The sequence below is a fragment of the Nothoprocta perdicaria genome, unplaced genomic scaffold (genome assembly GCF_003342845.1).
Source record: "Nothoprocta perdicaria isolate Ctin4 unplaced genomic scaffold, notPer1 scaffold_20, whole genome shotgun sequence".
Taxonomy (NCBI): Eukaryota; Metazoa; Chordata; class Aves; order Tinamiformes; family Tinamidae; genus Nothoprocta; species Nothoprocta perdicaria.
The window spans coordinates 6,242,067-6,267,037 of record NW_020455205.1 but is presented as its reverse complement, the minus strand read 5'-3'; the positions used below and the strand labels follow the sequence as shown (position 1 = coordinate 6,267,037).

The window sequence follows — 24,971 nt, the reverse complement described above, 5'->3', positions numbered from 1 at the left end:
CTAAGGTAGTATGGACCTGTTAGAGTAAGCTAACACCTTCAGTTATTCTTCATAGTAAAGTACATTTCTGAACATGATCTTCTGTAGCTTTGGCCCAAAGGTCTGTTTTCAGAGCTTTTAGGTTCTGCACTGGAATCCTTCATTCTTAGTTTTTGAGTATTACATAAGCTTTTTGCCCTGAGATAATCCAAGAAGTGCACAAATAACCCTATTACATTAAATATCATTTGATGACTGGTTGCAGCTCGCCTGTGCTCTGCAAGGTGCAATGCCAGTCCTTGTGTTAGAAGGAGTATAGAAATTGTTGTCTCCTGGAATACACAGGGYGTGTGAATCACGGCCAAGAGCAGGAGGGTGGTTGCCATTTCTCCCCTCTACACCGTAGAGCTGAAGATTGCCCATGGTGCTGRGGAGAAGAAAGGGAAGTATTTGCTTGCTTAAGGAAACAATCTCTTCTGGGATCCTAAGACTGAGAAGGGAGATGTTTCCTTCCTTTTTTTTGAAGCTTCAATAGGATGATTAATGAGAGGATATGTTCTTGTACAGAAGGATGGAGGAAGGGAGAATTATCTGAGCTGCCTGTACAGAAAAATATAGCATCTGTTTTTATTGCTGGCTTTCAGCAGGATTCTGTTAAAGGAGAGCGCAGAAGCAGAGCTGTGGCAGCCTGCTGTGTGTGGTGGCTTTCCCATTTGCCTGCTGCTGAGGGTGCAGCAGCAGGCCTCGTGTACTAGATGTGTTGTTTAGCAGAGTTCTGCATTGTTCTGACCACTGCAGCTGCACTTAGGTCCGTTAAGAGCTTGAATCCTGCTCCTTGCTCRTCTTCCAGCAATGGCTTTTCTTCATCCACGCCTCCATTGGAGATGGGAAATTATTTAGCAAGGAAAAGTTATTGCCAGAAGCAAGAGCCCATGTATTGCTGATGAAGATCAGATGGCTAAGGAGAAGATCTAATGTCCTAACTAATTGAAATAAATAGTTCTCCCATTTGCTAACCCCAGCTTCTCTGCCATCCGAAAGGAATCTGCGAATGCTCGGTGTCCTCACATGCTCTGCTCCAAACTGCGGAACTCAGCCTGCAGGGATGTGCTCTGTTTGTGTTCCGCAGAGGGCTGAGCACTGTATACCATACAGGGATGGATTCTGCTCCGTCTTGCAAATGCTAGTTTGGACATTTGCAATAATTATACTGAAATCTCCWAGGTTTGGCAACAGAACAGTTAAAGCAGAATCTGACTGTTCAAATTGCCTAGTCCTAGACATTTGATTATGCAAAAGGAAGGAGTTACCATGACTCACAGTAAAGATCTTAAAGTGTTTCAGCTCTCACCTTTATGAATCATATTAGAGACTGTTGGGATTTTTTTTCTGTCATGAGAACTGTAGGAGTCATTGCACTGAGTTCTCCTTATCATTATCTCCTTATCATCTCATGAATTTGATGAACTTGCGTTCAAGTCTGTGTTGTATTTTGTATGTATACTGGACACTTGTTAATTATAGATGAAGGAATAGTGCTTCTGGATGCCAGACATTTGCTTTATATCAAAGTAGAAAGAGAAGACACTTGGTAGCTCAGGTACTAAAATTTGAGTTTCACCTAGAAAAGCCACTAGGGCTGGGTCCAAAGTCAGTTTAAAGTCACAGATGTGACTTCTGTTTCTGTGACAAACAGAATTTTCCTCATTGCACACTTGCCACCTGCAAGATATTTTTCTTGTTTGTTTGTACACCTCCTCTGTGCCCCCCAATTTAGAGCCCGTCCGTGTGAGTGGTTGAATGTCTGTGAAAGCCATGTGGGAGCTGAAGGGTTGTTCAGTACCTTGCAGGTCTGGGCCTCTAGTGTTCAGGCTTTGGTCCCTATCCTGTGTGTTATGTAATTTGTTGTCTTGAGCAATAAATTGCATACTTCTCCCTTCATCCTGAAAATTATGCTATTTTATATTGATTCCAAGTCCCATATATAGAAATTTCTTCTCTTTTAATACAAACAATATAAAAACAGGTCTTATAACATATTTCCCTCACGGAAAAGCATATTAAAATACAGGTCTTGGTTCGCTTTTGTTGGCTTTTGTGTTAGTTTCAGTTTCTGAAGACAAGATAAGGACATCTGTATTGTTGGTATATTTTACTTGCAGTAATCTGATGACCCATTTCTCTCTCTCTTTTGTTTTCTCTCCACAAGATTATCGTTGGAGAAACTGCAGTGTTTTGTCTACAGTTGGCTACAAAGGACTTTGAAAACCAAGAAAAAACAATATTAACTGGAGACTGTTGTTATATAAATCCGCTAGTTCGCAGAACCATCAGATTTCTTGGTATGAGCAAAGTTAATGCTTCCATTTTTTGTACAATATAAGCGGTCATTCTGTCTAAGTTAAGTTTCAGATGATGATACAGCATTTCATGTGTATTTCTAACTCAGATGCCATGATTTCTCTCCTTCTGGCAAGCAAATTAAGCTTCTGGGAAGTTTGGATAAAAAAATAAGTTGCAGAAACAGCTGCAACATTTCCCCACAATGGAGAATCATGGTCAGCAGGCCTGGAGTAGGATRAAATGGAGAAGGAGATATCTTTATGCCATGTCTATAGTCAGTATAGTTTTGTCAATAGACAATACTCAGCTCATAGCCAAAGATGAAGGCATTGGGACTTAGTTGCATGTTGGAAGCCATGTCACACTTAAGCACTTTGGTAACCTAGAACTTCTGTTACGGTCTGTGGTAGGAAGCTGTATCTTTGCTGCACCAAGGTCAGCTGTGAATTCTCAATTGACTTTAGTAGATCTCAGATGTCTTCTTCAGAGGTAGATTGCTATAAATAAATATATTTTGGAGGAGAAGTACCCCCAAAGTCTATTGAGTTATTCTTCAGATGCTGCTTGTAGGGATGCCATAGCAGGGTTCAATTTGTCTGCAGTTTGTTTCTTGCTCATGGCGGCATCTAAGAGAGAAACAGCTGGAGGAACGAAGCCTTGAGGCAGGTAATGTTCTTGAGTGCGCCTGAGCAGGGGAGAGGGAGGGGACATACAGCTGTGCCTCTGTTTGCAGCCTCAGTATTTGTGCAACAGTTGCACTCGCCGTGCGATTGCAGCTGGATCATGAACTTATGGTCGCCATTACATGGGAGTGCTGGAAGTCACTAGAGTGAGGACATGTCTTGCAGGGACCTCMTGGAGATGGGCAGCCATGCTGAGCGGCTCCTCCCGCTCCAGTGAGCCCCGTTTGCAAGCAGTCCCTGCATTTACTTCCCACTTCATGAACCCTCCTTGCTCAGAGAAGCAAAAACAACTGGGAAGGAGGGAACAGCAGCCTCCACAGCAGTGCCCCAGGTGAGGCATCGCTGCGCATTATGCTCACAGAGGCTGAKGTGGCCACGCGTTGCAGGGCAGTGCACAGCCCCAGGGCTTGCTGGGGGGTGCCCTCGTGTGCAGGGACTTGRCTTGGCACAGTCCGTTGCTCAATAGTGTCTAGCAGATCAAGACRAATTAACATTAGGGTGACTTTGCTGACCAGCTAGAATCCCGGAAATTTCTCTGGGTCATCCAGCTTCCTCGAGGGGAAAAAAATTACCTTTAGAAACACCTGTGGGTCTGTGGCAGTGCTTTCTGCAGTGGAGTGCATCCCTGAATTATCATCATCCTCATGGTGCCCCATGAGGTTGGGAGCTGTCAGAACCCACACTATATTCACAGTGAATGGAAGTATGGGAAGAGTAAAGGGATTTGCCTGTGGAAATACATGGCATTTGCAGCCCAGCTGGAATTTGAACACACCTCTGCTGGCTTAGCCTCACAGTCAAGGGCTGTGTTTGCATTTCCTTTCCGTGCTGGCTTTCCACTCCCCAAAGGATAGAAAGATACCTCAGAATAATAGAATGACTGTTTTCCTGTTAGTGAACAGATATATGTGTTTCCTTTGTAATGAATGAGTACACATACCTAATGCTTTGCTGATATGTCTGTTTAAAACAAAAATATGCCTTAGTGTAAGCAGTCTTTAAATATATAGATCTTTACTTCACTGTGTTTATGTCAGGGTAAATATGCCAAGCATAGACATGTCCTTTATGGTTGGCAGATGAGCACAAATCGTGCATGGCTATATTAAATTATTCAGTACTTCAGCTTCTTACAGCTGAGAGGAAAAAGAAGACATTTGTCCACTATGCGTAGTAGCTTTCCAAGCCATCTGTGAAGGCCTGACTTCTCTGGTTCTTAAGCAGATTTGTGAGGTGAAGAATCTGCCTCTGCATTTGTCTGGTGAAAATGGACACAGGTTTGGTGCCGGTTTGGGCAGTTGYCCTTCGCCTTGGGGAGATGCATGGCTGGGAGCCCTTGGAAAGTGCATGGTCTTCGGCAGAAGTGAGAACRCTTCTCCTAAAGGTGGAGGAACATCAGCCCTGGACATGTGGCAGTGTTGGTGCTGGAATTGCCTAGGAATGTACCGTCTCCCCATCTCCTACATGAGCTAGAATCCTTATGTTGCCCTAATGTTTAAGTTCTTAAATGGACGGAGCTGTTTTGTTACTATGATAAATACTATAATACATTATCATAGAATGAAGTTGTCAGGAAGTTTAAAACTTTGTTTCCTTTTCTAGGAATTTATGCGTTTGGACTGTTTGCTACAGACATCTTTGTAAATGCTGGACAAGTAGTGACAGGGAATCTTGCACCGCATTTTCTTGCACTTTGTAAACCCAACTATACAGCACTTGGATGTAAACAGTACACACAGTTCATCAGTAGTGTCCATGCCTGCACCGGAAATCCGGATCTTATCCTGAAAGCCAGAAAGACATTCCCATCCAAAGAAGCAGCACTAAGCGTATATGCAGCTATGTATCTGGCTGTAAGTATACTGTACTATTTACCATCACTCTATTTTTGAGTTCAAATTGCTCAGAATTTGGGGGGAAGAAGGCCTGGGGAGAAGATAAGACAACTGTTAAATGCTTATATCTATGTAAATCTTTGATGGGTTATTGTGAGGCCTTTGAGAATTTGATTCATTGCATTATATTCTGCCAATTACAAATGTAGTGGTCTTCTGAATCTCGAAAGCCAAGGAGGCTTTTAGGGCAATGTTGAGAGAATGTAACTTTTCCAAAAAGGCTTACAGATTTAGTACCCCATGTTTTTGGTTTACTTTTTCKCATTTTCAGATTATGCAAGGGGAGTCTGTGCTGGGTGGTAGGGAGAAAGGACATGGATCCTCCTTGATGGCAGGCAGTTCCTTTCAGTGCATTAGCACAGTGCACAGTTAGCACAGTTAGTAGAAATGGCTGTGTTGTTTGGTGGATGAAGCAGAACATAGAGTGTTATGTATCTGTTTGACCTCCGCATGTTTCCTGAGCATCTGTGCATATCAATAGGTACCAGAGCTGCTATCTATAGGGTATCAGTCCACATGCAAAGTCAGCTTGGTCTTGCAGCTTTTCTGCAAGAAAGTGAGCAACATGACAGCCCAAACCTTTCTCCATTTCCTCTGATACTAGAGGCAGTGAGAAGGGCTGGGGTCATGACTCTTTTCCATGGCTGCTTCAGGTGTGGTCCCAAGGCTGTTGGGAAGTGCAGGGAGGCAGGTGGCAGGGGAGCAGTCACGCCCCTGGTGTATAACACCCTGCCTTAGTTTGGAGCGCATATCATTCCACTCTTATGCAGGAACGTGTTTTGCTCTTAGCCACGTTATTCCCAGGGTCACTCCTATAGGGATCCCCTACATAACTTGGGTTTGTAATCCTGCTTCATTAGAGACCACTGCTTAGGGCCAGGGTTCCTGTGTAGCATCTGCGAGAAACAAGGCAAATGTGTTCTTCTGTGGCCATCCCTTAGCTCGCCTCAGCGTTTGAGTAGCAGCCTTCGAATAGGTACACATTCATATGTATGTAAATGCATGTATCTATATATGACATATATCTGACACGTGTTTGTACATATTTATGTGTGCTTGTCTGTGTGTTGCTTTGATTGTATGTATTTAATAAGCTGGATTTTAGTTATTCTTTTTCAATATGGCAAAGATCCCAAGGCTGTCCACCAATGTGTCACTTCCAGTGTGCCAGCTCCATGCCTCTAGATAAGATTTTAGTGTCAGTTGCTTAAAATCGACAGCTCTGACTAACATGTGCCAAAAGTTCCTTTGAGCAATGTCTATTTAAGACTTGTGGATCATCAATTAGTACAGAAAAATGTCATCTGCAAATAAGAGATGAGCAATAAGATTCTATACTAACTTTAGACAAGTGTAAGATTCTTGATAGTACTGTCTTTATTTGGGGAAATATCTAAGGCTTTGCTTCACTGAAACATGCCTCTAAATTTGGCCCAAACTATTTTAGACAATATTCAGCTTTCTTCATTTTAGTTGCTCCTATTTTTCTCATCCATCTGTAAAGTTGGATTTTCACTCTTAGCATGAGTCACAGTAACTAAAGGAAATGAACTGTKCAGGCACTGCAGAGCAGAATGAGAGATTGTACCAACACACTTTAAAACAAAAAAGTAGATGCTATGAAATGTTATAATAAGGGATATTAGTGGCTGTTAGTGACTTCTGTCATGGTTAAGAGTGCTGGAAGCAAATCATTCTGTGCTGACTATACAGTTAGTAACGTCAAAGATGAAAACCAGTGCAGTCTGTTTCATGACTTTGTGGTCTTTTACTGCAGCATTGCGTGAGAACGGGATCACCTAAAGCACTATAGGCTGCTGACAAGATTCTGAACTTTTTGTAGAGGCTGTGTGATATAAAAATGAATTGCTCTCATGTATCAGTTTAGATTCTAGCCTGCAAATTTACATTCTTGGCACAATTGGTAGAGTCCTTTCTAAAAATCCGGTTGGGTTGTTGAAGCTAAAAATACCATTTACTACCCATCAGGGAAGAAAATGCTGTGTGCCAATATTTGGGGTCACATCCTTACACTGTCATGGTGTTTATGAGGAAAGTTGACCCCAAATAACTATTTTCTCACGGTTATTTGCTGGAGTAGATGATTTAAACAGTAGCCTAGTCTTGTGTGAGCCATGATACCAAAGTTATTGAGAGCATGGACATAGTGAACTCCAGATATTGCTCAGCTAATACGAGCATATTGTATTTGAACTGTGGCCTTCAGTGGCTGAGTTCATGAGCATATCATCTCTGACACAAAATGTGCTTTCTTTTTGTTAAACAGAAATATTTGGGGGAGAGGGAGGGATTAGGGCAGGATCTGTCCTGGACATTTCAGCCGGTCATGCTTCAAACCCACTCAGCTTTAAGAKGTAGCCAGACGACAAGTTCATTCAGAACTCTTGCTCTGCAGGGTGAGGTGAACACAGTCAGCCCCGTGTGTGTCCCCCGTGCCCCTCTAAAAGCAGAAGCCCCCCTTTCTCTAACAGCTTCCCAGCTCACACTGCTCAGTGCAGCTGGGCACCAGGCCCTGGTGCTGGTGCACGTTGCCTTGCTAACAATAGCTGCTTTTTTTTTGTCTAAGTTCTTCAGTTTTCCTGCATTTTTTTTCCTACCCTTCTCTTGTGAGTGGGTGGCTGCTATGGTAACTCTGAATTCCCCTCCTGCTGAAAGCACAGTCTTTTTCTAACAATTGTATTGCTAATATTTGGACCTTTCAGAAGTTATTTGCCTCCACTGCTTCCTCTCAATATCTATCAAGAAAACTTAGCAACTGAAATGCTGATTGACAGCCCTGTGTTTTGATGTTCACTCTACCCTGCTCTATACCTGGACTGTTGTAAGGATTACTCATACTCTGATGACTTTTTTTTTTTTTAATCTCTAGTGTACCAGAATCTTCAAAATTAACTGCTGTGAGGCTATCCCCATATCTCTGCTGCTGCCTGGATTTCCTGTCAGCATTCTGCTCAGCTCTTACATCTTTCTTTGCTAGTGTTGGGATAATGAGCTGACTGTATTCTCATTTGTTTAGTAGCAGTCTTGCAATTTATTCAAGCCTTGCTCATCTGGAGCATCATCTGTTAATGTAGAGAGCTATTTAAGGAAAAATCCCTCTAAATGTATTAAATAAAATACAATTGTATCAGCAGCATTTTGATATGCCTAAGTTGACACCTGAACATTTAGAGGTGTATTTTGAAGACATCAGTTATACACGGACTCTCTCTCCCACAACTACAACACAGGAGTGAGAAGTCATGAGTCTTTTTTTCCATAGGATTTTTAAAGTGATGAAGATTTACAGAGTCTGTTCCCCTGGGTTTAAATGGCAGCCTTGTGGTTAGCAGTTGTCCTTTGGTACTTCAAGCCTAGGGGATTGATCGTTGCTAGATGTAGGTTAAAGACAAATTTTAAATCTCTTTATAAAATTTTACTTTGCTTTATTCTTATTGCATTGGACAAAAGCGATGGACACTTTACCTTAGGGTAGGATCATATTTGAATATGGTGTAGCAAGGATACCTTTCAAATTTGCTTTGAATTTGTAATGGCAGAGGAACAAATCTGTATCTTAATGATAGACCTTAGTACTTGGATCTGCAAGCTGCTTTTGTTGCCTTTTCCTGTGGACTCTTAGCCACGAATGTGACCTGAGGCAGGACTAGGGGATAAAGCTGACAGCCCTTAGCAGAGTTTGTGTTCAGCCTTTGATCCTCTGGTCTGTCAGGTTCGTTCCTAGGGCATTCTCTTATGTCATCCTGACTGCTTGGTGTCTTTATTGGTCACTGGGAAGAGACAGCAAGGGGGTCTGTTGCAGTGCCAGCCACATGGTGATGACCCTCTGCTCTGTGTCACGCTTTGGTCTGGTCTTTAGGGGTAGGTCTTATCTCATCTCTGAAGATCTCCACTTTCCCAAAGTGCTTGTTTGGATTCTGCCTAAGGGCCAGCTGGCTTAAGMACAGTGGAGGCAGAGTTGACCTGTGTTTGACAGATCACAGAGCCTGTTCAGGAGAAGCAGTGGCAGCAGAATCATCTTACTGAGTCAGCTTTGTTGTTGTCCTCTTTTTGCTAATAAATTGAACAAGAAAAGAATTCTTCTTGCTGCTTTTAGGGACAGTGTTAGCTAAGTAGGATTTCTTTTCAGCATCTGCACAGCAAGTAAAAGTCTCGTTTGCTGATCTTACAGCATGTATCATGTTCTTACTTCATATGTTAGGTGTATTAGTTACTTTCAGGCTGGAGAGTAGACTTAACAAATTGAAATAATTTGATCCAGGGATTTATCTGAAGACCTCTGGAGATTTCTTGTCAGTTTTTCATTACAGCTTAATTGCTGAAAACAGAGAGACCTCTGTAGTATGAATCAGCTTTAATTAACATTTTGATGTATTAGTGGTCTAGGCACATTGGAGGAACCATCCAGCTGTTTAAAGTTGCAACTGCCAGGAGCTCACAGCAGGACACTTACTACAAGTTGGGCTAGAAAGGTCTGACATTTCTAGAGTTTTCTTTTTCTTCGACCAACCCAGGCCCCTGCTTCTGAAAGCAATTTTTGCCTAGGATCATCAATAATTACTGCAAATCTTATGAAGAAAAGTGAGGGAAGCTTCACAGGAGCTGAAATGATTCCAGTGAGTGGCCTTGTTTGTAGTGAGACCCAGAAGATTGAAGAACATGGCTGTGGGCTAGTGCTAATAATAATTTAATCCCCAAAGTATTAACCAAGTGAGTTGAAGAACTTCTACGTTCTACCACAAAAAAAAAAAAAAAAAMAAAACAGGATTTGAAGTAAACAGGAACATAGGTATCGACTGCAGGAATGTTGCACATCCCTCAAGTGGAACATACATAGCTGCCTTTACTTTTATAGTAACAAAAGAAAATTTGAGATAATTTACACTTGGAACACTGCCAGGGATGGGTGCCTGTGCACTGGTTCCCTCCCCTGTTCACTTATTGCTCCTTGATGCTATATTTTCACCCCACAAAAGAACTTACACTGTGCCTGTGTCAGCCCTTCCTGACCGTCTGCTTGGGAAGGACTGAAACGGGCAGATAAAGGGCCTCTTCCCTCTTGCATCCCTTGCCCTGAGGCTGAAGAAATCAGCTAGGAAAAGTAACCTGACTCCTGCTTGGTGTGTCCAGCCTGCAGCTAACTGCACTCTAACCAACTTGGTGCTCAGGGACGCACTACGTGTTTGCTCGAGTGGGCACCTATGGGTATGTATGTGTTTGTATGGGTGTCTCTGAAGACAGCTGGAAGGAGAAGGCGAGGAGGAGCTTCCAGCATAGTCTGGGAAGTCTGGGAGGTCATTTTGTCCTATACTTCACAGTCTTTTTTTCTCTTACATGTTTTGGAGTCATTTTGTTTGTACTAGACTTGGGACATATTTCACATGAGTCAGACTTGCAACATGGCTTTTCTTCTTTTTCCGAAAGCTTTCCAATTATAATCTTAGGGACGACATTATGATTATTCTTTATATTATGATGTGAGACAGTCTTGTCAGAAACCTGTGATGAAGATGATGGTGATGGCAGTGACTCAAACAGCTCATGGTAGTATCATTGAATTGTTGTATCATTACATAATTCTTAAAATGCAGAAATGTAGATTCAGGCTTCCTTTTTTTTTTTTTTTTTAACACATATTATTAGGCATAATTTGATCACAGAAAGGCTGTAAAAATTTACAAGGAGTAGGTTTACTATGACTTTGAATTTCTCACCACTGCAGTTCATAAGAGAGAATGGGTGAATATAATTACCAAGAAACATTTCTGAAGTATTGCCCAAAGAAAGTACTCAGGGCAAAATACTCTCCAGGACAGAAAGTTGATTAAAACTTTTATTATTTGATGCCTATGCATTAAAGTTAAAATAAAATTTTGTAAAAAAATAATAGGTTAGCCACAGAAATTTCATGTGCAAATAAAATTTCATCAAAAGGAAGAGCAGTAGCAAGAGATCTTCAAAAGAAGTTTCACCATGGATATGATGGTGCAGGAGAATATATAGTCTGCAAAATTAATTCAAATTACTGTGTCAGTCCTTGACCTTACATCTAGTGTGTTAAAGTTGTTGGTCTTGTTAGTTAAAATAAAACAAGATTTTCTTAATTAGGTTTCCCTGTCATTTTTGTTCTTGGAAGTAAGCTGGGATAGACTTACTCTATAAACATCTATAACCATGTACCAATTTTCATAGTAATTCATTCTCACTAACGTTTTGAACTACTATGCTTTTTTCCTTTGTTGATACTGCATTTAATATTTATGAAAAGTGATGAAAAATCCTGGTATCTTTCAAGATGTTTATTCTTTGCAATTTACTGAATATGCTGCCTTGTAGCATTTTGCTTCAGGATCAAAATTAAAACAACTTAATTCTATTTTATTGCTAGTGCAGATTTGATCTTTGACTAAATTGACTTTGTGTGCATGCCCTATACTAAAACTGCAAGAGGTCAAGGTTAAAAGTGGGTCACTGTAAATCCTGGCTTGCCCTACAAATGTGTAGACATATCAATACCCTGTTTCAGGAAGTTTGCCTTGTTTCTCATGATGCTTTAATTGAGTACTGTCCTTAACATCAATTGCAACTGTTCTTTAAAGAAAAAGTAAGAGGCGTCCATGCTGGCATAGGGGTGTCTATGCCTGTTAATGAGGTATTCTGAGTGTTAGCCTGAGTGTTACAAACCTGCCTGCAGTTACAGGGAGAGACTCAGGAGCTGGAGGTCTCATTACCCTTGTGAGACATGGCAGGGTTCTGCGGTTCGTTCCGGATCCAGGCTTTTTCGTGAGTAAGGATTTGAAGGATGTGCTTGATTGGATAAAGAGTTTCCGAGATTTTTTCTGCAAAGCACTTTTCACTTTATGTTTGTATTAAAAAATGTTGATATTCAGCTAAAGTACTGCAGAATCAAGTCCCAAAGTTGGAAATGAAAGTTGTGGCTGCCTTCTCAGCATACCACATGATGAAAGCAGCTCAATGAAGAAAGTTCTCACAAAAATACAAGCAGCTACGTAACAGGCTGTAAGGGAAAGGGAAGTAATTGTTCCTTAGATGTTCTGGGAAGGAGAGAGGAGAAATGTGGGTTGGAGATATGGCCTGGACTTCTTTTCCCAATAGTTTATTCTTCCTCTTTTTGTTGAAAATATGCTATTATTTGGCTCTTGATCATATAAGGTATACTTAAGATGTGATTTTATACATATATTTTTAAGTCCCTTGGTTTTGTTGCAACTACTTCTTTGCCATGGAACTTTCTGTCTGTTTTGAACAGACAGGTGTCATTCTGGCAAGCTTTGACTGTTACTTCCTTGACGTGACTTACTGTAATTTTAACCTGCCTGTTAGTCGCAGGAGAAGGTACCAGTTCTTCAGTGCACAGATCCATCTGTTTCCCTTTGCAATTCCAAGTGCTGCCACCGGGAATTGCACTGTACCCTATTAGTTTCCAGTGAAACTGTTTAATCGGTGCTTGAATTATTTGGTATCAAAACTTCAGCTTTATCTGAAGGGTTTAGGGATTTCAGTGGTTTAGTTGCAGAATCAACATCTTGTGCAGGAAGAAAATACTTTTTTTTTCTTAAAAAAAAAAAAAAGAAACTTAATTGAAGTATAGTATTGAAGTGGGAAATTTTAAAGGAGTCCTAATTTAAAACTTCACTAGAGAGTGGAAATTCAAAGTCTGCAGCTTTTTAATTCATTTCCCCAGTTAACCCATCAGAGCTTGAAAGGTGCTGGCATTGGCCCTGTAATTACTAGTGCACCTATCCTTTAGGCAGCATTGTGCTTTTAATACAGTGCTTTTAATTCAGTACTTTTTAACGTGGAAAGTTTGATTGCAAGCTGGACAGAGATAAAAGCATAAAAGTTTGTGCATTTAGATTGTTCTGTGCTGTGGAGAGTGGGTATGAAATGTCATCAGCATCTGGGAAGTAGTAATGTATTGGTCCAGCACTAGCTGAAGCTATTTCATTTTATTAATTGCCATTTCATTAGTTTTTCACTGCTTTTTGACAAATCTCTGCTTACAGTCACCTTGTTTCTTGAAGACAGGCATTTGTTGATGAAAACAAGCTTTTGATCTATCTCCTTTGAGATCAAGATCTTTTTCCATTATTGTCAACACTAAGCAGCCGAAAAACGTCTTCTTAGTCTCTGTATAARTAATTGCATACATTGAGAGTAATACAACAAGGTTGTCTAATTTGCCTGTTCTTTGGAGGGAGGGGTTAAGTTTATGTAAGACTAGAAATTGCCGTAAAGTTTACATATGTAGAATTTCAATATCTATAGGTAAAGGCTGTGAGGACCTTATCTAGAGGTCAGCTTTCTTATTTCCTCACACACACACACACACACACACTGCTCCCTGCCACCAAAAAAAAAAAAAAAAAAAAAAAAAGCCATAATCTCTTATAATCTCTTTAAAAAACAAAATTGCAGAGATTTTATTCAGCAATTAGTGGAGGATAATATCAATCAAGGTGTTATACTTTCTTCTTTTCTGATTTTCAGATGTATATCACCAGCACTGTAAAAGCCAGAGGAACAAGGCTTGCAAAACCTGTTCTGTGTTTGGGCTTAATGTGCTTGGCTTTCCTTACCGGAATCAACAGAGTAGCAGAATATCGAAATCACTGGTCAGATGTGATAGCAGGTTTTCTAATCGGAATATCTATAGCTGTGTTTTTGGTAAGTGTAAATTGTTTCACATCTGTTTGGAAAAAAAAACACTATGTAAGTTTGTATCTTGTAACAAGTGTTGGTAGACTAGTCTTTTCAGACAGTTAGATGGAGAAGAGGTTTTCTATTCTTTCATTAAAATACCGCTTTCCTTTTCCTAGCTGTATTTTCATAGACTCAGAAGTGTCAGATGAAGAAATGGCTGATAAACTTTTAAAATTTTATAATCCTGACTGTAGAGTTTCAGTAATTTTAACTACTTTTAGCAAGTGTATATTACTTGGAATAGCATCTAATCTAGGTCTTGTTTATGAAGTATTAAATTTGTTATTATAATGCTCACACTGATCAGAGAATAAGTAACATTTCTTTTTAAATAGCCCTCTTGAATTTATTTTAAATGTTCCTTTAGACTTAAATTGATTTTTTTTCTTTTTATTCTGTAGTAAAAGATCCTTAAAGATCCTTATTTTGCCTTTTCTCTTCTGGAACTGATACCAGCTCTTTAGTCAGCCAACATTGATGAGTGTCTGTGTCAGCAAGCTACCACTTAGCTGTTAATCACCTTTGCTGATTAACTTCAGTACAAGAACATAGCAGAAAATTCACAGCTGTTACTGCCTGCAAGTTTGTCTGCCTGGCACCTAGTATGAGTACTAAATATACTTTTAAATTCTTTTCCTCATGAAAAATTTTTGAGCTTGATTCTTGGATCTCATTGAATTTGGCTGAGAACTCTCACAAGTTTGTCAGAGATGGATGTTTTCACCCTTCTGGTAAATGTGTGGGCAGCTTTAGATCTCTGTAAAATATACCTGTTGGCACTTCCAAACATTACCAGTCATTATTAAAAGTTTTGCCATTCTGTTTGTGCCCCTTGAGTTATAAAAGGGAATAGAACAGATGTTTGTTTCCATATTTTTTTTATATTTTATACTGTACGCTGCATAATGTTCAGGTAGYACAGCATCAAATTTAGTTATGTTTTGAATAAAATACAATTGACAAACTTTGCTGCTCAGCTGAACATCTGAATCAGCAGAACACTAACAAACTGGCATTGATCAACTGTTCATGGGAAAACTTGTCTATCGCGTGAATAGCATCATTAAACTCGCATATTGATTGCAGAAATATTTCCACTTAAACAGGTAAGGAAGAAATCTCAAATCATACTGGTGATAATTATCTGTTTAGGAAAGCTTGCACTAGACTTCAGCTTTAGATGTAGCATTTAGATTGTTATTGTCATATTTTTCTGAACATGCTGGGGACATATGGTCTTTATGTATTACATTGTTGATAATTGATATTATATTACTTCAGTTCCAAAACTGTGTTAGATGAGAGGATTTTTTTTTGTACCAGAATGATGCATGTAACAATAAATTGCTTGCAGTTCTTCTGTCTTGAAATTTTAGTTAAGGCTTTTTTTTCTGTATAGCATTAACTTTATTTGTCTGCATTTATGTTGTAAACTATGACCAAAGCTCATATCAATTCTGCCTAGTTCTGGATGTCAGGATAAAAATTGAAAGAACGGAGTTGTTCCTTAGTTATTCTCTTTATCCCTTTTAGGTTGTTTGTGTGGTAAATAACTTCAGAGGACGTCAACCAGAGCATGAACATTCTCATATGGATAATCTGGCCCAGATGCCAATGATCAGCATCCCCAGAGTAGAAAGCCCTTTAGAAAAGGTAATGTCTAACTTTTTTTTTTTTTTTTTTTTTTTTTTTTTTTAACTGAAATAAAATGTAGCGTTCCTGGAAAAGTGATTTTAAACTACTTTGTCAAGAGTTCCAAGGTCATAAGATGTAAATGAAACAGAGTAGTGAAGAAGGGAAGAATTAATTCAGAGAGACTCCTGATGGGAGACTCTTCATGTCACTTATATCACTTCCAAAACAAGCTCTTGAGRGCAGTCTGGTATCCTGCTGTGTCTGCTTCTTACAACAACCACTGCTGAGTCTGTGGAACTGGGCTGGGTGGATCTGAGGCCCTGTTTGTGTGTTCCTCCAGTGAGTGTGATTAACATATTGGCTTAGAATACATTGATCTTAGAAGGATGAAATTTAACGCTAAGCCCAGAATCGCATGTGAGTTGTGCTATTTACCCTGTTTGTGTCATTTACCCTGCTTTTGGGTGACCTGAGACCAGTGTGTGGGATGGACTGCAACTACCTATGGATCAACTGTGTGGGCCTTTAATCGCCAGGCACCTTTACAGCCTGAGTGTTGAGTGATTCCCCTCACAAAAAGGGACAAGCAATGTTGCTGTAGTGTGGCCTGCATCATCAGGCCAAATGATTCAATAAATTGATAATTAATAAAAAATGCCTTACATAACTGCACGAAAGCTAGGGATGTGTTGCCAAAGCAAAYGGGCTTTTGGATTAGAAAATACTCGCAATCATCTCCTGGATACGTCGAGACGTTTTATGATGTTTTACGTTTCATTATAGTTTCCCATGATAAAAAGTTCTGATTTTGCAAAGGTGATGATGTTCTATGTCAATGTTAGGTAAGGTTGTGTCGGAACGATTCTCTGAGCAAACAAGCTCTGAAACTGAAATAAATAGCGTAACCAAATAACAATGATATTTTAGACATTTTCGCCTGGAAGAAAGTTTGAGCTGTTAATGCAAATAATGCAAATGTTAAAATTCTGTTTTTTTTTTTTTTTTTTTCTGATGAGTTTATCTGTAATTGCTTGTTAAAATTCCTATGCCTATGTTTGAAGATACTAAACTCTACATTATGCAGGGCACCAAAACTGTGTTTTTAGATCATTCTTTTTAATCTAAATTACTGCTACTTTTGTTAAACATAAGAAAAAATGTGTTTAGCCACTTCTCAATGTGTGTTCATCTCAAAATTGGTGGAATTCTTTTGGAAGGGAAAGCTGAATTCTTTTCGAAATGATTTAACAAGCCTTTTTGAACCAAATGTGTCTAAGCTACTTATAATGTTTTTCATTGAGGAGGTCACAGTCTCATTTTCTTGAACAAATTGCTAGATGGTGAATGTACATCTTTAATCCATTCAATGAACTCTGTAAAATGTCAAAACAAAGCAAGATGTCAGTGGGCCTAGAACGCTATGAATAAGAGGGTCCTCTTATTTATGTGCCTGGCTCTCCTAGGGTAAAAGGCATTTGTGCGGTCATCATAGGTTATAAAAGTAAATTCTCTACATTCTCTGYTTATCTGAGTTTCAATTTGGCTGTTGCTATTTTTCATTTCTTCAGGGAATAAAGACTTCATCTTGGTGGTTATASCTGATTTGAGACCCTCTAGTGCATGAGGAACAATGGGATCATTTTGAGACTTGTTCTAGGCAGGGCTGAGATGGTGCTGGGAGAGCTATGGGGTGATGGGGGAGTGGCTGCAAGAGTAGCATGTGCTGCTGGAGGATGACCTCCACCTCGTGAGCTGCCCAGAGCTTCTGTATGAAAGACCTTCCTTGCCTCTGAACTCACATTCACACTGTGATGGAGAGTAGCTCCTTGCTGTTTTGAGACATCTCCCAATTAATTAGAGAGCTGCCAGCTAATGATCTCAGCTTATGGATTCATCTTTCTCTCTGTGGCAAAGCCTTTCTTCTGTCCAGACAGGCAGGATGTGATGGGAGGATGATTATGGAGAGGAATAGTTATGTTTTGGAAAACACTTTCTTCCATTTCCATCTCCTAGAAAATTTGAATTGGGATTAGCAAATAATTATACCTGAGTGCTTTAGATGTTGAGCTTTTGTGGGGTTTTTTGAATGCTTAATGTTTTTGGATAAGAGCCAGATCCTGTTAAATAGAAATCTCTAGGAATAAACCTTAGAAATAGGGTATAAATATGGCTCAATTAACTACTTTCACCACAGGAATGATTAACTTACTCTTTGCTTCTTAACTCCTTTCTTACTTYACCTCCTCTGTTCTTCTCTGGAAAAGGAGACATGCTAGGTAGTTGTTGTGCAATTAGGAGTGCTACATATGGAGTGCACTTGCACAGGAAAATGTATGCTACAAATGTTCAGAGCTGAGCTGCAGCTTAGGCAGGGGCAGGGCACTGTTTGCAAGGCCCTCCTAGTCGTGGTGCATGTGGCTGAGGACACTGTCTCGCACAGGTACCCGGGTTCTGTACACCTTAATAAGCTGTAGTCGCAGAGTGTCTCCTTGAAGAATCCTTGCCAGAGCTGGCTCAGCAATGCAGACTTAATGCTTCCAGCTTAACTACATTTGTCCTCAGAATTAATGAAAAGAAWGAAAGCCAAGCAAGCTCATCACTCACCCATCCGCTTCTTTCTCTCCCATTTATCTGACCTTCTCCTCTCTTACGAGACAATTCCAGTGCCTTCTTCCAGCCGAGGCTAGAAATTTTTGTTCTTCTCTTGCAAGAGTTGGAAATAGGGATGAAGAGTTGGAAATAGGGTGACAGAAAAGAAAGAGCTTAAAGTTCAGCTTCATCCAGTGCAATCACAAACCATTCTTGTTTTCTGTTTCAGGAGAAATTGTTCAGTTATTTCATGATAGTCACCTGAAGTCAGCCGGAGCTTACAAAAGTTGATATGAGTCTTAAAGTAGCTGTTGCCTCTGCTAGCCTTTTTTATAGGTAGTCTAGCTTTGAAGAATTGAATGCAGAGGAAACATGGAACATTTTAGGAAAATCAACATACAACTAATTCAGACAGTAAAAAAATGCTGAGGTTAAGAGTCTCAGAAAGTAACACAGGGTTAAGATAGGCACTGTGGTTTGGCTCCTAGGAGATGAGATGATTACGATTACAGTGCTGTCTCCATGATCAAGGCCTTCTGCATCCCCTCAATATTATTTAATTGCTCAGATTTCTCTGCAGTGCTCTGCTTGACTGTTGAGTTGAATCTGTGCCCAAATTCTTGGCTTGTTATTCCTTYGTGGTGTTGCTTCTGTCAGCAATGCCCGTGTACCCAAACGTAGTCACTGTCCTCTGCTTCAGAGAGCTGCTTAATGCTCTACCTAGAGCCTATTAGATGGCTGAACTAGAAACAGATAGTTCTGGGATTTTGCCTTTGAAGGTAGCTCAGCTGTGTTTTCTTTAGGGACAGTAATTCCTAAGTTTTAATGGCAATAAGGATTTGGAATTCTTCTCACAAAACATAACATCCCTTTCTCCTAGGATAGGAGTTTCTAATGAGTACCAGGATTATCTTTGCTTCAGAAAACTTGTTGAGTTTGACATTATACTTCCTGTCCTAATGCATATGTTCCAGAAGTGATAGTGGAGATAAAACATTAGAGAGAACTATGATACCTTGATAATGCTAAATATAGRTAAGGTCTTAAATTTCTGATAAGATTTTAAGAATAGAAAAGCTTTTCCTCTTCTGTTCTAAAGTTCTTCTGCTGCTATTTATTCCATCTTGATTATTCACAGCAGAATATCTTCTTAAAAGTGCCAGAAAGAGTACTTGTGGTTTTAATTCTCAGAGTTACTACCATTTCCTTAGCTTGAGCTTTTTAATGTGGAGGAATCTTTTGTTGGTGTGTACATACAGCAGCTCTCTGGTCCCTTGACTTCTCTGGTGAGAGGTGATCGCTTCTCACTGAGCTCACAGGCTAAAGACAAAGCAGAAGAATGTGTTAGCTCATCAGGCTATGTGCAAATGGTGCTGTTTCTTCTTTATTTTTTTAATTCACAGGCAGTGTGGGTGTGTACATGGGTGTGTATCTCCATGAAGGCTTGATGAGATTGCATGTACTTGCATTAGCTTATGGGCAGCTTTTCAGATTTCTATTGTCAYAGTGGCTCTCTCTTTGCTAATTTAGTGTGTTACAAGATTTATAACACAAACCGAGAAACACAGCCAGAAGAGGCAGCTCATAAAAGACCTTATGGTCTTTGTGTGATCTCATTYCAAAATCAAGCATTTGAATTTGCACTTGTGTCCTGCTCTTCTGCTTAAATCTACTTCTAGGGAATGGTTCAGGAAGTATTTTTATTTGAATGCTAACAGTGATCRTAGTATCTAATTTTCAAATAAAATCATACATAAAATGGAAATGGAACAGTATATCCAGTGTGACCTCCTCAAATGCATGTTGTAGGTTTTTCAGGATCAAGGTATTAGTAATAATCAAGAAGAAACTTTCCAACGAAACTCCTTCAAAGCCCGCGTCATTAGGTTCTTCTCCTGGATAACAGGAATGAACTGTTTTGAACATCTTCACATAAGGCAATAAACGTATGCGCGCAGCAGCGCGCGCGCGCGTGTGTGTGTGTGTGTGTGTGTAGAGCTAAAGCAAAGGCAGCTGCCGTGGGCTGGTGGCGTTCTGTGCAGGTCTGCAGCTTTGTAAGAGGGGCAATCCCACATGAACTTGAGCTTTTCACCTAGTAAGTGCATGAACTGTGCTAACCAACAAGATGTTACATAGCTGAAACCCTGAATTACTACAGTAATTCTGTTTCTTTAACAAACTCCACCATGTGARTGAGTCCAGACAATTGCAGAATTGATGTCCTCAACATTAGAAAATACCTTTATAGACTTCTGAGTACTTCTGTGTATTTATAGCTTTCTTAATGAAAGATCAGAAATTTATGGTTCAAACTATTAAATTAATAAATGAAAACTGCAAACCACAAAAAAAAAAAAAGAGCATTTTCAATCTTTTAACATTATTTAGTAGCTTCTAACAAATTTGATAAAATCTTAATGTACAGATGGGGTAACTTTGCCCCAGAAACCTGCACGCAAGGCTTAGCCTTTAGCCTGTTGCTTCCTGCTAGCGGTGAGTCAGGAGCATGGTTGTTTGCATGCTTGTTTGCGAGGCATCCTGGCCGCTTGGAGTGAATAACACGAGAACCCAAGGTCCCTGTCTGTAAAATAGGTGAAGCTGAGCAGACCSTCTGCACACTCTAATTCTTCTGTCATAGGTGAAATGATTTTCCATGGAGTTTTAGGAGCTGGGCTCTTGTGCATGCTCTGCTTGTCTCCTGCATCTGCGTGAACCTTTGTTTGCTGATGTGGTGGTTGGTGTTTCACACTGAACTTTGTCACAGTAAATCTAAGCAAAAGTAAAAGAGCATAGTAAAAGAATTGGAAATGCAGTTATATCAGAATGGGGCTTTTTTCTGTAAAGTTGTCTTTTCTGTGAAAAGAGTCTCAACAAGGTTTATTAGGAATTTTGTCTGATATGCAAAAAAAGCTTGTGTGAGTCAACAATAATATTTCTTGCCATTAGCAAGTAAATGTAAATACACTAAATATATACATATATAAATAGCAAATCAATATAAATAAAAACTGTGAGGAAAATTTCACAATTGCAGCTTCAGATTCACTGAGGTTGCTCAGTGTATCATCTATCCCCTACTGAAAGTAGATGATGGCCAACCAGTTTAAGTGTCTTGAAATGTTTATGGCTTGTTTAGCCATAGCAATTACAAAATTGAATTTTGCCTCTTTTGCTGTGGAATCAAAACTTAGAATCACTCAAACTTGCTAATGCTGTTAAACTGTAAACTTTTTTCACAGAAAGTTGCACACTGACTTTTTGTAATACTTTTTCAGAAAAACTGTTGACTGTGGTTTGTTGCCATTTATTTAAAATATGTTCATTCTGTTTTGGAGAAAAATGTACAGAGATCTTTGTGAAAATTTTGTGTTTCTCTGTTTTGAAAGYAATCAGAAAATATAGCAGGCACATTGCTAGTTCTAAAATGCATAGTATTAAAAAAAAGGAGAGAGTTTCTCCTCCTGGGCAAAGTAGGGCAAAGAATGGAGAAGCAAAACTACGCGCGTCGTTCGGAGAGGGAGAGGACAAGGCAGCTCTCRCTCGCACTGACTCAGGGCCGCTCCATTCCCTCCTGGCGAACAGAGACCAAAGGTCTGTCTGCCTTCTCTGCAGAGTGGTACACAAGTATCCAGGCAATTTAAGAGCTAAATTCGCTGTGTTTTTTTATCTTTCCTCCAGACTGAGTTTCTTAAGCAAACAAACAAAAAATAGTAATCAGAAATTGCCTCTGTGAAGTTTTGATTTCCAAGGTTTGGGTCATAGAACACTCCACCCCCACTGAAAGCTGCTAGGAGCTGGTTCAAGAGCAGGTGGAAGGCATCGTAAAATGCCTGGTGAGCACCGCTCTGCGGAGAAGTACAAGGCAAGCTCTTTCCATGGAGCATAAGTGAATTTGGAAAACTCGGAATAACTTCCCTTGAAGCAAAAGGTTAGAATCTATCCTACCTGCCATGAGTTGCCTAAATCCTTTCCTCTTCCACCTGCCTGTGCTTCTCTCATAGCTTTGGCCTGCTTTCAGAGGGAAGGCGAGGTAGCGAGAGAAATGATACTAGTTTGTGCTGAGGAAGAAGCATGTTGGTTGACATTAAGAATACCTTTAAACATTGCATGTTTAAAAAAAAAAATGTCACTCAAAGATGCTGCGCACCTAGAGGAGACATAGAGTTAACTTGCAGCATCCAGTCCCTGGGWTCCTGCAGGTACCTGTACAACTGAGGCTTCACCAGCACGATGTTTGCAGAAGCAGTTGCTTAAGGTAGAGCACAAAAAAATGGCAAAGCTCATGGGCATGTTGCAGTCCTGCTGTAGAGATCACATGTAATATTAGTCACACCTCGAGACAGCTTCACACTTGTTAAAATCCTCATGCTGAAGGAACCAGGAGAATAACACTGGACATAAAGAGGACAGTGCAGTGCTGCTGAGGAAGAAGTTTTGAATCTGAGTTCTCAGCTGTGAATGCCATTTTGTTGCAGCATTTCAGTTCTTGATTCTGTGCCATGAAGCTTGTGGGGAACAATTAATCTTTTATAAGAACTGCAACATTAAAGTTTTATTAACACTGAAATAGCATATTAGAACCTGTCAGAAACTGTAGTTTTCATTTCTAGGAATTTTGCATTAAATCGTAAGTAGGATACAACTGATTTGCTTATTCACATTAAATGCATTTTTATTAAACAACAAAGTTAAAATACTGTGGCATCATCTACCTAATTACTTTGTTCAGTGTATTCTCATATACAGTCTTTCAGCATTTAGCAAAGATTTGATTTGGGAGTGAGTGGAGAGAACTGCAAAAGTCTCCAGGCRAACGGGCTGGCACTAAAGGAGAATTTGCAACAGTTTTCACAATGATGATTGATTCCTAACTGGTTTCTGTGATTTTATTGGTTTATTTTTTCCTTTAACTTGTAGAACCACATCACGGCCTTTGCAGAAGTCACATGATATTGACGCTGATGTTTATTCACTCCATTGGACTTCATCTCTTTTCACAGCCCACTCATGATAATTACAGTGTATCAAAAATCAGAAATTTTAAAAAGTCCTATTTCTGACTTGATTTTTACATGATTAAATGATAYCAACATTTTGAAGAATTCTTATATATTAAAATGTCACTGTTTACTTTTTGGTGGAATGGGACGAACAGAGCACTAATAGCATTTATCTGACAATACCATTTGTTTTGGCTTCTCATTGTATTAAATGGTTCATGTACTTAATTCCAGCAGTACTTCATATTTTGATYTTAATTTGATTTTTAATTTGCATTTTTAATTCGGCATGAAGGTGTTTCCATTTGAAGCAGTTTCAGTGTATAAAAACTAGGGAAAAAAATTATGTTCTGTATGAAAATGCTGTTTGCACATTGTATTACACTGTATTCCRTGTAAGATATCATTCAAAATGTATGTTATATGTAAGACTGGTGCTTCTGCTTTTGAAGAGAAAAAAATGCCAATTTTTACTGTAATAAGTATTGTATCATAATTAAAAGTTTATTTATTTGGATATTTTCCTGACATAATTGTAGTTGAATTGTTGTTTTGTAGTTCTTGAATGTCTTGAATGATATATATGTATCTAGGTTAAAAGAGATGAAAATAATATAGAGATTTTTGATCATTGATATTCTTTCTTACTGATGATACCCCATAAAGGTTAAGGGCTCCATTCTTAGGTCAGCATATCTGATAGGAAGTAGTGCTAAGCATGAAGCATTCAAACAAATTATTCAAGGAAGCATCTTCTCCTCACGTATTTATTACRCTCTGATAATATGCTGGGAGAATGGATGCTAAGATATGAGGAAGGTACATATGTGTTTTCACTCTCCATTTTCACCTTGAAGCACTCATGCAAAAGCCAAAATAACTGCAAAAAGGGGCCAAGGAGGTGAAATATATCTCTGCGGAGCTTTCTGACTTGATTACAAGAAAATATTCATGGTGAAAGGTATAGTCCGCCAGTCTGTACAGTGCTGGCAGGAACTGATTTTTTTCATCATSAGGCAGTGGTATCATATCTCCTTTGTCACTGTGAGTAATCAGTTGAGTCTCCCCTTCCAAAGACAGCCTTGCTGTCTGTTCATAGCRAAGTTGTCCTATCAAAATTGAGTGACAAATAGATTGGAATGTTGTCAATACTGAAGATATTTGTAGCATCTGCTAGAACGTTTTCCTTCAACAACAGTGGGTGCGACACCACTATAAACATCCAGTGATTTGCTGAAATGAACATAACCTTTTAGGCCTTAAATTTTTCATAATATATTGTATTCCTGTGGATTAATCATTGGTAGAAATTTTTTGAAACAGATAACTGTAAAATTGGGTATATTTTGTTTGTTGAATTTTAATGCATTCCCACCTCGTTGTCCAGGGAATACATGCTTTTTATTGTAACCTCTGCTTTCACTAAAATACTTGCCTACCACTACCTAAATACTGCTTGTGAAGCAAAGCAAGACCAGGTCGTCTTTGAGTGCAATAGAGCATATCTCACAGAGTCATTGTGCTAAACTGAGGATTAGAGAATAAAGAAATACATCTGAGGAAGAAAGAATAGAGCCCTTAGCTACAAGAACGTTACTAGGTGATTGAAAATCCACCTTTATTAGAATTTCAGCTATGTTTACAAAATTTGTTTCACCATCTTAGGCACACTTACCCTTCCCTTAGTCTAGTTGTGTAGGGCGCAAGGTACTAATGATTTCTCTGTGTGCAGATTTAAATGAAATCTTCACTCATTTTTGCATGGTAGCAAACCTGCGTTTTTTATATCTGATTTATAAGATTACCAACAGATTCTTTTATGTTAAAAGAGATGACTCTTTTTCAGTGTACTGTATATAATCAGCTTGTAACTGGTCTCTTTCTCTCTCAGGATCTTCCCAGTCAAATATTTGGGTTAAATTTATCATGTTATCTCTGTGAACCAGCAGTGAGAAAACAAAAAGAGATACACTCTACTGTATAATGTATTTTTAAATAAAATAATTTTTCATTCATGTGTACTGTATTTTTTTAGATATTTGAAGTCAATGTATATTGGTTGATAGTCTGCCTTTAGTAAAATGATGATTTTGGAAGTGAGC

At 39.3% G+C, this 24,971-nt stretch overlaps 1 protein-coding gene across 1 annotated transcript in view; it reads left to right on the top strand.

Annotated features, from left to right (window-relative positions):
- PLPPR5 (phospholipid phosphatase related 5) overlaps positions 1 to 24,617 on the top strand; it is a 39,250-nt gene extending 14,633 nt beyond the window's left edge. Inside the window, exons 2-6 of the mRNA XM_026037927.1 lie at positions 2,189 to 2,321; positions 4,608 to 4,858; positions 13,433 to 13,609; positions 15,179 to 15,298; positions 22,787 to 24,617. Coding sequence (XP_025893712.1) covers positions 2,189 to 2,321; positions 4,608 to 4,858; positions 13,433 to 13,609; positions 15,179 to 15,298; positions 22,787 to 22,819 — 714 coding nt within the window. The 3' untranslated portion in view covers positions 22,820 to 24,617. The remainder of the gene's footprint in view (positions 1 to 2,188; positions 2,322 to 4,607; positions 4,859 to 13,432; positions 13,610 to 15,178; positions 15,299 to 22,786) is intronic.
- Positions 24,618 to 24,971: the final 354 nt, after the last annotated feature.